Consider the following 16,130-nt stretch of genomic DNA (forward strand, 5'->3'; position numbering starts at 1 on the left):
GTGAATGCTTCTTGCTTTTAATTGTTTTGTTTTCAAAGTGGTCTTAGTCCATGCTTAGAACATTAGTGCTTGTATCTGACGTTTCGCCAAAAAAAAAAAACAAACGATATGTTAATTTGAAAGAACGATGTATCAGTTTTCAATGATTATTAGAAGATTTTAAATCATCAAGTTACTCTAAAAGTTTGCGATATTTCTACATAAGCCGTGAAATTGGACTTCTTTACTATATTACAATGTTGGAGTCTCATAAACTACGGGTAGGTGGAACAACTGGTTCCTCTCTACGTCAGGAAGTTCTTCCCTCAAATACAGGATCTGTCAAAACTATGACAACCACTCTAACGATGGTAACAGCTAGTTCGGAAACAACTTCTAGGCAAGATATAGCGTCATGGAAAATATCAGGGCCAAAATCTACAGACAGTATTGTAACCATGGCAACAACTTGCTCAGAAATCTCTTCTCGACATTATATTGCACCTTGGAAAATGCCTGAAGCAAAATATATTGACAGTATGCAGGCTTCAGCAACCATGGTAGCAACTTGTCAAAAAAGCAATTATTTAGTCCAGCAAGATACACCGTCAAGTAGAATGCCAGAAACGAGACTTATTAACAGTACGGTGACCATTGTTTCCAGTAAAAAAGGAAAATCTTGCGAACTTTCACTAAAAGAATGTGTTGGTGAACAAAAGTGCAAAGAAATGTTTCATTCAGAGGAATCTAAAGAACAGGAATACCCTAACAATAGGGTTTCTAACTTTACAACAACGTCTAATGTGTCAAGTTTCACTCTACCGGAACCAAGAGAAAGTATACACGTACCAAGGACTTACTTTCTTCGACAGGAATTGGAACTCGCTTCTAATTCTCCACAGAAAAGAGAACGACATACAGGAAACACGTCTTATTTAGCTTCAAGAACCCAGGGTTCTGAAACTGTTTTTTCTAAGAACTCAGATTCACATAGACTAGACAGAGTGAATACTGAGAGTTCATTTATGTTTATTAATAGCTCATCCTCTCACGATCAAGGAGATCTTCAGCCTCAAAAGCATTATTGTTCGAATATTTGTAATTCTGGTCATCCCCGAACCTCTGCTTCCCAAGAAACTACCATGTATGAAGAAGACATGCCTGTTATAATGAGACGACGTGGATTGATGATGCGTGTGAGGATTGTTAGTGTAGATTTTGATATGCCCTCTGACCCGACAACTCATTCGTCTCTACCTCAAACACCCCTTCATTACCAGGTAAGTGTGTTAGCTGGGTTACCCTTTCATTACCAGGTAAGTGTGTTAGCTGGGTTACCCCTTCATTACCAGGTAAGTGTGTTAGCTGGGTTACCTCCGATGCACTTGAACAGCCTAGTGTGAATGATTTTAGATTTACCTCAGACACATAAAAACTAGACATACTTTAGGATTTCTCTAAGCACATTTGCACGGTGAGTGCATACTGATCATATTATAAGGTAAAGATGGTAATAGATGAATCTTTCTGATTTTCATAGTGGCATAATACAGAGGGCTTGTTGAACAGAATCGTCGTTTTCAAAGACTCTACTTTAATTGATTGCTCAAAAACATATAGGTTCTTAATCTCTCAAGTCACATAAGCCACATAATGTACGAACTATTTTCTATCTATCGTTTCAACATCTTCATCACAGAGAAATTGGTAGCTTTGAGGTATGCGATGTTTGAATGGATATGTTTTGAATGTACCTGTTTTCACGCGACTTGTATCACTTTTCCAGGTGGAAATCTTCTTGGATAAGCAGTATACTGTTGCCTGAGGCACGCAAACAGCTTTTTCTATTGACCTTCGCGTTCCTGGATTGTTATTTGTCACAAGATACTGTACTTTGCTTACCATACCAGGATTGAGACTTATTGCAGATTTCTTTCTGGATAGTCCTGCTTCCTCTAGTTTATTCATTTGTTTTCCGGTACTATTAAATAAGAGGTATATCCCTGTCTTGGAGTTATAAATTCCTGATGTAAACATATCTTTATAATCTGAGTACATAAATACTTTGCGTCATAAAGGCCTATTTACATGCCTTTCGCAAAAGCGATCCACTTTCTGTGACAACAATTACGTATTAAAAGGGCAAACACTGTCAAAATGTTTTTTGATACATTCAGTTCCATTATGACGTTATATCAACTGTGATTATCACATGACTAATTCACTTACATATTCAAAATCGTTCATGATTATACTTTCAGTAATTACGTTTATTGGAATGCTTTACTGAGGCTAATCGACAATGCTTAAAACCTTAAAACAAGCCGAGTATTATCCTGCATTAGACATATAATTATACCCCATTCTCCAATCGCTTGATTTTGTAACTATGATCTACAGCTGTGCGATTAGTGGTATTTAGTAAATGATTAGTACATTACGCTCCTACAACTAAGCGAAAATAAATAAATAAATAAACGTGTATGTACCAGTTCTTTAACCTCTTGCTTACTGTAACGTGGCACTAGTTTTCCTTTTTTTTTGCATTGATTTGTTTATTTTAAGTAATTTTCTAATTACCCTTAATTTCATATGGAAGACCTCTTTTGAACGTCATCATTAAAAACATTATGTTTTTTCTAACACGTTTTATGGATATCTAACACACAGCAGACATCGACTAAACATTACTACAAGATCGCTATTGTTTGTTTTCCAAACATACAGTAACCCCTTCTGTAAATCAAATGAATTGATAAGTAAGTAATGAAAACATGTTTTATTGTCATGGTAAAGGGTTGTAATGCTTTTATTTAAAACATGTCGCAGTTACAATTACAAGTAATTAACTAGTCAGCTAGACAAGGTAAGTTTTTCTAATAGAATAAACACAAAAATGATATTTAACACAGATTTGAGTCATCACAATATTTTTCAATCACTTCCATACTCTTTAAACAATCAACTTACCTAATTTGATGATAATATTATTTTATTTGAACATAATAAATAAATCGTGCTTACAAACATTTAAACGCATTAAAACTATGTTATGTTTAATAAAAAGTCAAAACACCGTATTTGAAAAAAGAATCAAGTCTCAAACAAGATACCTTAAGGCTTTGATTTGTATGGCCTGTGTATAGGTAAACTACCTAAGCCTGATGATGACAAAACCATATCCAAATGTTATGTATCTGCGACGGTATTAGAGTTTAATAAAGATTTCTTTGTTACCCATTCAACCTCTCTCTAAACTGTATACGCTTCTCATTAAAAATGATTTCGGTAGCTTTCAAACAGATGTGATTTAACACACAAATAGTTTCACAATTCACAACGAAAGGAACGTTTACAAAAACTATAAAAAACTCTTAAAGCTATACGTTTACTTTATTAACACGCGTTAGGCTAGTTCTTGCTCAATCCATCCATACTTAAAGTTTCCTTATAGTTGCTTTCAAAGCTTTGTTTTATTAATAAATTATTAAAACACTTGACGTGCTATCATAGCAAGACTTCAAAGAAGGTCTTACAATAGCAAAGGGAAACGTTTCAAAGTCAAGAAATGGATAATATATTCTCAAGGGACTGTAGTTATCGAAAGGAAATAGACAAATAGGTTGTTTTGTTTACAGACAAAACTCTTTGCAGCTGAGTAAAAGTGAAAATATCAGTTTTGTTTTTCATGAATTACACCATATAAGCATCAGAATGTAACCAATATCGATCTTAAAATATTTGTGAATTAAAATTGGTTTAATACTTAACATTAACAAGTAAAATTGCCTTAAAATTTGTGGCGTAAATATGTGACAAAGCTAATATTCTGCAGATACAGTAATTTAGGAGTAATTTATTTTGTTCATTCTAAACTGTTATACCTGAAAATGTATCATAGGTGCAATGTACTACAAAACCTCTGACAACCTGAAATCATTCGATTAATAGCATTCTACAAGTGTTTTTTCCGACGTGGCCCGGCATGGCAAGTTGGATTTCGCTCGACTCGCAATCTGGGGAGGTCGTGGGATCATATCCCCGTACCACTAAATATCCTTGCTCTTTCAACTGTGGGGGTGTTATAATTTTCGGTCAATACCAATATTCGTTGCTAAGAGAGTAGCCCAAGAGCTGGCGGTGGGTGGTGATGACTAGCTGACTTCCCTTCTTACACTACTAAATTAGGGATAGCTAATGCAAATAGCCCTTGTATATCTTTGCGCGAAATTTATAAACAATTTCCCCAACAAAATTCAACAAGTCTATTGTACTGAAACTACTGAATTTGTGTTGATGAAAATAAATGTATCACTGCTTTGTAACATTTTAAACAATTAATTTTTATGAAAAAATGTGTAAAATTTTTCAAAATATTAAAAACAAGTTTTTGGCTATAGATCTGCATGATCTGTAAATTAGACGAATGAATACTTCTTTCATTGTTGTAAATAAAATTAGGTTTAAAAAGGTACACAAACCAGTGCATACAAGTTGGTCCCCAGTGGCACCATGGTATGTCTGCGAACTTATACCCGTGGTGGGGAAAGCACAGATAGCTCTTTGTGTAGCTTTGTGCATAAAAAAACTCAAACAACCAAACAAGCATACTATTTGAAGAACAATACTAACGTACAGGTAAAATAAAATCAAATATGTTTGTTTCTAGTTAAACACAAAACTACATTGGTTGTTTATGCCGTGCCAACTTGGGCATCAAAACCCAGTTTCTAGCGGTTAGTCCGCAGACTTATCGATATGTCATTTGGAACCTCGTAACTACATATACTTAGTAACTTTAGTAATAAATTCAATTAGAAAGCCTACGGAACATTATGAGTAGCTCAATTGTACAATAATCCCCTAGTTTCATAGCTTCTATCTTTATTTCTAGTAATGTGATTGATATGAAAATAAAAACGCTTAAAGACAAACATTTCTAATTTTATAATTAAATATTGATAATTATATTAAGAAAAATTAATTGTTTGTAGTTAAGTACAAAATTATACGTTGGACTATCTGTGCTCTGCCCACCACGAATATGAGAACCTGGTTTCTAGCGTTGTAAGTGCGAATACACACCGTTGTGTCATGTGAAGGTTAAGGAAAAAAAAAGTCTAAACCTAAATTCTTATTTTTACGTTGCTAAATAGAATGCCTGTTTCCAGTTTTACTCGTTACTTATACAGCCATAACACACATATTTTCCATTAATTTGGACGTAAACAATACGAAAACAACTTTTTCGCGAATGTTACAGCATCCAAACAATGAAACATCAATTCTCTAACAAGTATGTGTTATAAGAGCTGCAAGTGTCCAGAGTATTAATAAGATAAAAACAAATCTCTGCAGTCTAAAGTGCATACAAGTATTGTTTGAGTGTCTGGTAGAACTCAAGGCGCGAAAATTTACATGACAACATTAATTGACGTTTACATTGTTACATCTAAGAAATAATCAGTTATTGGCTGAGACCGTAAACGTGTTGTTATAGGCCGACTTCAACAAATCGATATAATCACTGCTCATAGGTAATCGATTAAATCACTCAGCTCTACTATGATTACACGTTTTTACCAGATGTAGACAAATATAACCACTTAATTTTGTTACTATGGTCATGTATCTCTTACCCAGGTGGATGTCTATAACAACATTTTTTTTTTTTTTTAAATATGGTCAAGCACTATTTTCCTAAGAATGAATTGAAATTCTGACTAGGATCACATAATTTACCCAAAATACACACTGAAAACTTTTTAGTTTATTAATATTTATAAGTTTCACATGTTTTGTTCCCCTACAAACATCTCCTAAGACTGATAATAAGGCCAAGTATTTTTATCCTATCTTAATAAAAATGTAAAACTACTTGAAGCTGCTATTAGGTCTGATGTGTTTGTCTCTGATACGTATGTAATTAAAGCTAAATAAATTTGTTTCTGGAATCAAATGTTTCACCTCTCATTCAAATCCATTTGTTGTTCATTGGTTTCCGTTAGCTCTGGGCACATAGTATGTTGTTGGATATCTTAAGGCTCTTGGAGTTCCCAAAATCTGGCTTTTGTTCTCTCCCCCCCCCCGAACGTTGGCAAAAGAATTTTCCTGTGATTATCTATTTCTTCAGAAAAAACTTAAGAAATAATATCGTAAGAACATTATAGAAAGCCCATCAGTTACGGTTCTATTTTAAAAATGTAAGCACATCTTGAAAGTAGAAAATACTGAAACACATACAAAATAAATAGAATACATAAAAAAATTTGTATGCATTTTCTATAATGAAAAAAGGTTTAGAAATACCCGTTACTGACTGGAACCGGCACCAAACATTTTGAATAGTTTCTGAATTTTTCGGTTTAAAAGGAAATCTGTTGAGTCGAACAGGATAACATACTCGCTGTATACTAATTTATCCCCAGTGTTTCTTGTATGCCACTATTTCAGGTTATTTGCATGTGAAATACAGCAATATAACTCTCTGAAAGTTTAAGTGAAATCCATAATTAATTTCTTTTTGACAAATTAGTCTAGAGTATCTGGTTTTGTTAATTTACGTGTTAGTTAAAACGACAACTGTGGCACGACACAGTAATAACTCTTCAGTTAAATATTTTAACTTCTGTTTTCTAACACACCAGTTCAAAGATATTTATCAAAATTGTCAAATGTTTCAGATGTTATAATGTAATTATAACTTTATAATAATATCACCTTCATTCTTACATTGTCTAAGACTAATGCATCAATTCTCATACTGAATATCTGTAGTGATGTATTGACATTATTAAGACGTAGCGGTTTACGAAATATCAAATACCTTTTGAAACTGTTGAACATGTAGAGGTTCTCTGAGTAGTGTTTTATGGTGATATGAGCTTCAAAATAATAGTATTTTAATACCTTCATGATAGATTATCAACTGTATCCAATCGGAGACACGTGGACAAAAAATATTTTAACAAAAGTTTTAATTGATGGTCCCTTAATTCACTATGCCTAACCTAATATGGAACGGTAGTTATGACGTCAGACACTAAACAGCAAGTCTATAGCCAAAGTAAATATCAGTTCTCAATTCACTTACATATGAAGTTCACGTTTGACAGGAACTCTTAAGTTTAAGCAGAAGAATGGATTGCTTATTTTGAACAGCGACATAAAGTAAGCGTAGTTTCTAAAGTACGAAATAGAAGTAACATTTAATACTTCTACGTTTGAAGATATTTTTGGTGTGAGAAACAAATTGGAAGTGGATTCGTAATTTTTTCAAATTTCCCTTTCTTAGCAAGACACATGTTTGCTATTTATTTAGTTTATGGCACTGCACAACTGCAAAAAATATATATTTCTTCTATTTGGTTGTTGTTGAATTTCGCGCAAAGCTATAGGAGGGCTATCTGCACTAGCCGTTCCTAGTTTAGTAGTGTAAGACAAGAGGGGAGGCAGCTAGTTATCCCCACCCATCGCCAACTCTTAGGCTACTCTTTTACCAACACATATTGGGATTGCCCGTCATATTATAACACCCCCACGGCTGAAAAGGCGAGTATGTTTGGTGCCAGTGGGATTCGAACCCGCGACCCTCAGATTACGAGTCGAACGCCGTAACCCACCTGGCCCTGCCGGGCTTTTTATATTTGGATGCTCAAGAAAGTGATGACAGAATTTTGTAACGTAAGTAATGTGTGAAATTGTACGAGTCAATCTTGAGACTAATTAAAGCTTTCTGTAGTTTTAAGTAGGTCGTCGGCGCCATTTTTAAGTGTTCGAGTGCCAAAGCGTAACCTTAAAAGTGTAAAACCATATGACCATTGATGACCATGTTTGGCTTATACATGGATGAAACATTTGGAAATACATGAATGTTAGATCACAACTCTTTGTTGTTCTTTTCATTCGTTATCTTATTCGTTTATTAGACCAAAACACGTGCGGTGGTACAAGCCGTATTCCTGCACTATACCTGTAAAAAAACACTTCTATAAACATACTTTTGAATGTTAACATTGTTTTCCAGAGAGGGGTGTAAAAGTCATCTTGAAGTTAAGACGCTCTTTATGACACAAATAGCAAGTTTTATCGAAATGCAACGTACTAGAAAAAAATTCAAAGCACTGTTCGTTAAAGTGTCTTAGACGTATCGCAGAAATCGAGTTTCTGTCTTCTGCACTTTTTACACTTAAAAGGTTTTTTCTTTAGACCAAATTTAGTACCAGCTTAGAAGGCTACTACCTATTTGCTGTATTAAGATTTTTTGTGTATTGTTATTATTATTGGTAGCATGATGACTTAGTTTAACTGTTTGACTGCTGAAATTGGGGGAAAAAATAACACGACACTTTTAAGAAAAGGTGTTGCAAGGTGTTATTGACTTATAGTCGTGACGTATATTTTCACCAAATTAGCTTTTGTGTCGTCCTACTGACAATATCCAACGTTTTTATTACAATCTATGCGCGAATTAGTGTATTACTTGGTCTGTTTAATAGAGCAAGTTCTTTGAAATACTTGCAATGTTTTGTTCGTTTTTTTCCGAAATAATATACGTGGCCTTGTTTTAAAATGTTTTGGATGGACACGAAAGGAATCTTTCGAATACTTTGGCTGATGGCTTTCTGACGTTACCTGAGGATTAGTGTATGAGTGATTTGTAAACACATAGGCGCAGGCTACCGTTCAAAGGACCACAAGAAACAAACCTCTTAATCCGAAAACTAAGTAGGAAATAATTTTCTTTTTTGAGAAGCCTGCAACAATACGGAGCTTTCGTTATACAGATATTAATCTTTAAAGAACTCGATCCGTTTTCTTATGCAGTAATGTACAAAGAAAAAATGATGAAGTACTAAACATTGTATCAGAATTGCAACGTGTGTTTGAGTTTATTACTTATTCTTCTCTCAGTATTTTACCTTGTAGTCGCTTTTATTGTTGAACTACATGGAAAGATGAAAATGTCGAAGAAAGCTTTGAGCATTTCAAATTCCTGTGTAAAATCAGAATAATAGGAACACACAGAGAATGATTGTTCCTTTAACTTTGAATTACATATAGACGATCGTCAACAATTTATTAATGCTTTTTTGACTAGTTTTTTTGCATTTTGTCAATGTTAGATGGCGCTGTTTCTAATAAGTACTCAAGTTATCTTTCATCATTACTTCAGCAATGCTTTTGTCTCTTTAATTTTTATATTAATATTTCAAGAAACCTTATTGATATCAGTTTCTTTCATCACCTTAACAACAACATTTGAAAACTTTGTTTTTGTACTGGAATTTCCAAAATAAAAAAGTTTGGCTATACTAGCTTCTTGTCAGTATATTACAGTAATGTTTTGTCTTTCTACTTTTCTTTCAGTATATATCGATGTTTGATTACTGTAGTTTATCCTTAATATATTACAACAGTAACACAGGTCTGCGATTATTTTATTGTCTTGAAATTTTCACTTGTTCTAACGGTAATTTCTGTAATCTTAATCAGAAAATAGTATCCATTTTCCACCATCACACGCAGATTTTTTAACAAAACGATATATGTACTTTTACATAAGTGAATCATTTTTATCCAAATCTGGTCGTATTTTGTTATGCTTACTATGTTGACAACAACTGGCTATACATTTATCTATACCAATCATGACGTGAAAGTCTTATCAATCGTTTCATAACCCACGAGAAACACACCACTGGTATATAAACTGTTAACAGGCAGAACGACGTGTCATTTCTGGATAGTATTTGTTTGTGCGTGTACATTGACGTTGTATTTTTTCTTTGAAATATTACTTATTCGTCGCTATGGCAACAAGATGTTTTCTAAACGACCTAAATATATTTTGTTATATTTGTGTTAAGTTTTTGTTGGGTCTCAGATTAGCAAGTTGACTTTGGATGAACAGTTCGAAAGGAGGACAATGAAGAAAGTTTTTTTCAACAGCGTGGATTACCTTTAAAGACGTTAATGACAAATTTTTCTAGGACCCAAATTACTGAATTATTGTCAATAACATGCTAGATAAATTCAAAGAGTTCAATTGTAATATGAACTCAAAAGTTCATTTCTTAAAGTCACGCATTGACTATTTCCCTCAAAATATCGGTGCCGTCAGCGAAAAAGAGACAGGTTTCATCAAGACATCAGTGAAATGAAGAATAAGTATTAGGGAAGGTAAAACATCACTATGACGGCTGATTACTGCTGATCATTGAAATGAGATACTCCAGACGCAATACATAAAATAAAGACCACAACACGTAGTTTTGAGACTAAAATACGTAAACTTCACACACAAAAGTCAGGATGAATGAGGATATACATTCGTTTGGCATCATTGTTTTTCCTTTTTCTTTAGTTATCTTGTATTTTTCATTAAAACATAATAATAAAAAATGTTCATTATGGTAAACGAAATAATAACTTTTGTTTGTGTTTTTCCCTATTTGTAAAAAAAAAATATTACTTGATAAAAAAATTAATATTACTTGCGTAGCTGAATTACGATGGATCTGCTACTAAAACCAAAACAAATTTTGTGAAGTTGAAATTCGCAGGCCTGTATAACTCGGACTGCTAGTTTCATCCTATTACATCACTAGTGTTTGAAAATATTAGGTTCTCGTGAGTGTATTTCAACGGTGTTTCATTCCACGTGTTTTCTCTCAGTATATCACCAGTGTTTCATGATATTAGGATCTTATCAATATATTCCGGTATAGTTTCATTCCGCCTCAGTATATCAACAGCGTCGATAACGCGTCAGTACTTTACATTCTGTTTCAGTACCCATGCGATAGCGACGAGAAACTAGCGTCGTGCGGCTTGTTCATTCTCAGTATATCAACAGTGTTTCATGTAGATAGTTTAATCTCCGTATGTTAATATATGTGGATGGTTTTTATCAATACGTAAGAGTATTGAAGTTATATGTTTTGTAAGAGTTTCATCGTGATAAGCACAACTGTCTTAATACTCTTTTTCAGTTTTCAAAATTAAGTAACTTATAAATCACTACAGCTTGAAAACCTACGTAAAATTGTTGAGCTACTCAGTTCTGATTTATGCAATAACATCATATTAAGTGGTACCACACTGTAATTTATTTCTCAGTTCAGCTCCCTCTATATTGGCTAGATAAATTACAATTAATTCTTGAAAATTAAAATATCATAACTTAAATAGACGGTCGGCCACTTTTTCAACAGGAACTAAATATTGTGATAAAAGAAAATTGAGCGACGAATAATATAGTACAAATATAAATGAACATTGTAGGAAAGAAAGCTTAAGATATGGCGCACGAAGGATTCCGAAGATACAAAGAATATCAAAGGAAGCTCACGCAGTGTATGTATCTCGCGAAGAATATATTAACGTGCTAGGCTTCTGTGTTACCACTAAAATAACACACGGAGGAACCAGTTTATTAAGGGAAGTTTAAATTTGGCTGGACTCCTATCCCCAAGGATCTCTATTGTATGGTGAAGAGTAAATGACGAAACTTCTGATTGATACAACTTTGTAAAGGTCAGACTGTACTGAAGACGAATCAATAGCTAAATAAGTTGTCTGTTTCACATTGTTCACAAATTCTTTGTATTATATACTTATGAACTTCTGTCTGTATCATTATTAAATTACTTAACCTTATAAAGAAAGTATTATATATCCTCATTAAAGTGCTTGTTTCATATTATTATATAATTTTTTATACTTTGTTTAAAAAGTAAATTGTCTCACATATTAACGAATCTTTATGTAATATTGACAGAGTTTGTCCTTCTTGATGACTAGAAATCCACTTGAAATAAAAATATATCTCAGATTTGACATACATAACAGAGTTTTTGTTTTACATTATTATCAAAGAAATACCCTACTTCACACAGATGAAACACGTAGATATGGTATACATTAAATATCCTTGAATTGTATTTATGAACGATAAAATGTTAAATATTAAAAAGCAAACTATGCACCAACATACATGTTTCTCTCTTTATTCTAACAACTTGATCTGCGTCTAAAGTTTGTTGTTAATAAAGAGCATAATGTCACAAAGAAATTTTAGTTTCGATTTTGTTTATGTTAACAACAAAGCTACACAATAGACCCTCTGTGCTCTGCTCATTTTTAGCTTCGGAAAATTGTGGACTTGCCACTGAACCACTGGGAGGGGGCATGAAATAATAACATATTGCCGTATTAATGGTTTAAAAAAGATAATATTTTAGTAAATAAGTGCGCTTCAGCTAGTAAATCGTATTTCTAATGTACATTTATGTTAATAAAGTTTAGATATTAGATGTCATTCACGAATTTTTATTTCAGAATATACTCTTCTCTCACAATACAATCAGAGCCGTTCGTAACGATATTAAAGAGGTAAGTTTTGGCTGGAAAACTAAATTCCTTAAGAGTTTATTTTCCAATGAAAGCGTTTAGATATGTTTACTTGAAAAGCTGCATGAAACTATCTTCTCCACCTCCAACCATACACAGTTTTGCTGTATGGCAATCTGAGTCTTCGTTTTATGTTGTTTATGGCTCTTCTAAAAACTAGTTTTTAGTTGGATATTATACCTTATATGATATGTTCTCACTGTATAACTACAATGCTATATTTTATTGTAATTTTACTTTGAAACTGTATTACGTGGATGATTGTCAGCATAAAAACAAGCTTCCCAGAATTTACACATGAGTTTATTCCTGATATGGTTTTTTTGTCCTTCGTCGACCATTTATGATTCTTATTTTACTTAGAAAACACATTCAATATTTATTACTTATGACGGTTAACAGCCGAATCTCCTGCGAGATTGTAACATGCCGTAACCTTGCTTTAGTCAGAACCTATAACTGTTAGCTAGAAACGTGAACAAAAATACGATAATATTAGAATACATTGCAAAAATAATAACCGGTATTTTTAGAAAAATAAAGAGAGAAAAGAATAACCAGTTTTGTAGTAAAACTAAAGGTGAACCAGAAGAAAACAATTTTGTTTTGAAAACTAAAGAGAAAAATGAATAATCAGTTTTGATTGAAAATTAAATGGAAGAAAAATGTAAATGATTGGCTTTTGGAATACCGAGCAGAGCTACACGAGGGCTATCTGTCCATAATTTAGCAGTGTAAGACTAAAAGAAAGGCAGTTAGTCATCACCACTACCCCGCCAACTATTTGGGTACTCTTTTGCCAACGAATAGTGTGATTGATTGTAACATAATACGCCCTCACGGCTGAAAAGGCAAGCATGTTTCGTGTAACGCGGATTTGAACCCGCGACTTTCAGATTACGAGTCGAGTGCTTTAGGCATCTGGCCATGCCGAGCCAAAAAGGTAAATGAAGAAAGAGATAAGTTCCATTGCGTAGTAGCTTTAAAACATCTATATGACATTGTTTTTCCAAAACTTGTGAATTTAACCCACATTAAAATAAGTTGTTTTTCTTAACATAAAAACAATATTTTTTTTTTTAAATATGTAAAAACATTATATCGTGCTATGAAACTAGCATCAGTCGTATTATCAATTTAGGAACATTATTATAAAAACATTTCTAAATTCAACATTAATCGTTTTAAGATAGCTCCTATAATAAATAAAGGCTTATAATAGGATGAATAATTTATGGATACCCTGTATAACCACTTCGTTCATCATACCTAACACCAGTTGCGGACATACCTCTAGTCACAGACTCCAAGGATGCCAACATGCCAGATGAAATACGTGTCGTAACTGTACTATTTACTAAACTGTACGGATACAATGTATTTTTAACACTGAATGAATACATTTTGAACAGTTGACATTAGGCCATAGTGTCGCTCCTGATGGCAAGATGTGACAACTGTGGTGTTTCCATCCGCATGACACCCTTACACCCGTGTTTGTGCGATATGACACGCTGTACAGCAAAATTTTCTTTACAGTCGCGCTGTGTTTGAAAGCGTAGTTCATTAACTCTCCACTAAGTGGTGCACTGTACTCTCTGAACGACACCACATAAGTTAAAAGAAATGTGCACAAAGATCATTAGATGTAATTATTTACCACGCATCAGTTCGAAACTATTGCTAACTTATTTATCCTTACCACTGGAGAAAAACAACTACAAAAGTTTTAGTATACCTTAAGAACATTAGCATGTATGTATGCACACACCCAATGGCAACAACAAAAGTTTGAGGATACTTTAACAACACTAATTTATATGTATGTACACACAACAAGAGATGTTTAAGGATACTTTAATAACACTAACATTTATGTATGTACACACAACAACAAATGTTTGAGGATACCTTAACAACACTAACATATACGTATCTATACACACAGCAATAAAAACAACAACAAAAGATTGAGGATACTTTAACAACACTAACGTATATATGTGTTAAACGCATACAAACACACACGTGTATACACATATATATTGGCGCACACAGTAGCTACAGGTTTGAAAGTATCAAAATTGTAATAACATTACATCAAGGTGCTTGGTTGTTATGGTAACAGTATCGTCACTAACATATACCTTACGAGCTCCCTAATGAGGTTAAAAGACCCATTCCTCTATTATTCAGTATTGTTAGTTTTCCTTCTCTTATTACACTACGACATTTGAAAGCGTAGAGTAATTATTAACCATGCATAACATTATATTACCAATGGTTTCAGACTAGATTAAAATTCTTAGACGTGACAACAGGTATGCAGTACGTCTTAATATAAACCTGACAGACATTGAACTTCTCAGTTAAGATTTTTTTTATGCTTTCAATCGATTATCGTTGTTTCCCGCTTAGCTTTGTAGGTGTCGCAGAAATAGTTGTACATAGAATCTGGATTTATTTATGTTGTTTATATCAAACTAGAGTTGTCTGTTTAGGCTTTGTTGTGTCAGATTAACTGAAACAGAAATCTTATGTTGCCTAAAACGCAATAAACGAATTTTTGTAATGACCTAGACATACAACATAAAAATATTAGGAATGTAATTATTTTCGTACTATTTATATTATCTCGAAAACTTCTTGAAGTGTTTCTTGATATTTCTTGCTTCAACACCCACACAGATCGAAAAAGATCAGCTATTTAAAATATTTGGTGCTAGCTTACCGTAGACCAGTAGTGAAGACATACATTTAAGAAAACGTATGAAAAGTAATCCAAAAAAAACATATACGGGTCTTTTATCAGCCCTAACATACAAGTTGCCCCATTGTGGTATTATAACAGTTTGTTTTTCTTGTTCGAAAGAATCGAGTAAGTTTTAGTTGCATGAGATGTACATAGTGACCACTACTTCCGGTTATAAAATGCCCAAAGTAGTTCATCGTTAATATTTTACAGTCTCTGCAATAAAGAGTTTTTTTTTTATCGTTAACTGAAATCAATCGTTAGGGTTAGCAGAATGGTGGTCAGTACTAAAAGAATCATGTATCTAATAGCCAGGTTTCAGTTATGAGTCTCGCTATACATCTTGAGAGAAATCGGCTGTATTTGATTGCAAATCTATAAAAATATGAGCTTCCGATAAAAAAATAATATTAGTACTGCTCTAGCAGATAAGATAAACACGTGCACCTTAAAGCTCGACTCTACCAGGATTTTAATGCGTCAGTTTTTAAAGTTTACTTAGTATAGTTGAAGCAAATAGAAAATGCTTTAATCTCTGTGATTTTTTAAATAACACGTAAGTATGCTCAAGAAAATTCTTTAAATATTACTTGAAACGGTAGTAAGGAAAATGACACATCAAGAAAACTTCACTTCAAAACTTGGATTTCTGCTAAAACATGTCAATTAATATATTTACATTGCACACGAAAAATATGTACGTTGTTGGTAAAGTACATCCACCTGTATTTTTATGCGTGCATACACTATTTACAGGTACCTTAAATTTTACAATGTACAATATCATTTCAGGGTGATTATGTTTATATATTCGAGGGCCTTACATGACATGGTAATTAGGCCATTGAATTCGCAATCTGCAGGTCACGGGATCAAAATCCCGCCCCACCAAATATACTCGCCCACCCTTTCAACAGTGTTAACGTTATAATGTGTCGGCCAATCTCACTATTATTGATAAAAGAGTAACCCAAGAGTTAGGAGT

General features: G+C 33.3%; 2 protein-coding genes across 3 annotated transcripts in view; both read left to right on the top strand.

Annotated features, from left to right (window-relative positions):
- LOC143249274 (uncharacterized) overlaps positions 1 to 1,899 on the top strand; it is a 78,144-nt gene extending 76,245 nt beyond the window's left edge. Inside the window, exon 5 of the mRNA XM_076498832.1 lies at positions 1,766 to 1,899. The gene's annotated coding sequence lies outside the window, so the exon portion shown is untranslated. The remainder of the gene's footprint in view (positions 1 to 1,765) is intronic.
- The window catches only part of LOC143249272 (microtubule-associated serine/threonine-protein kinase 3-like), a 192,348-nt gene continuing 176,316 nt past the window's right edge, over positions 99 to 16,130 (top strand). For both annotated transcript variants that reach the window (XM_076498816.1, XM_076498817.1), the window contains exon 1: positions 99 to 1,259. In XM_076498816.1, the coding sequence (XP_076354931.1) occupies positions 237 to 1,259 (1,023 nt within the window). In that variant the 5' untranslated portion in view covers positions 99 to 236. The remainder of the gene's footprint in view (positions 1,260 to 16,130) is intronic.

Source organism: Tachypleus tridentatus, chromosome 4 (assembly GCF_004210375.1).
Source record: "Tachypleus tridentatus isolate NWPU-2018 chromosome 4, ASM421037v1, whole genome shotgun sequence".
Lineage (NCBI taxonomy): Eukaryota > Metazoa > Arthropoda > Merostomata > Xiphosura > Limulidae > Tachypleus > Tachypleus tridentatus.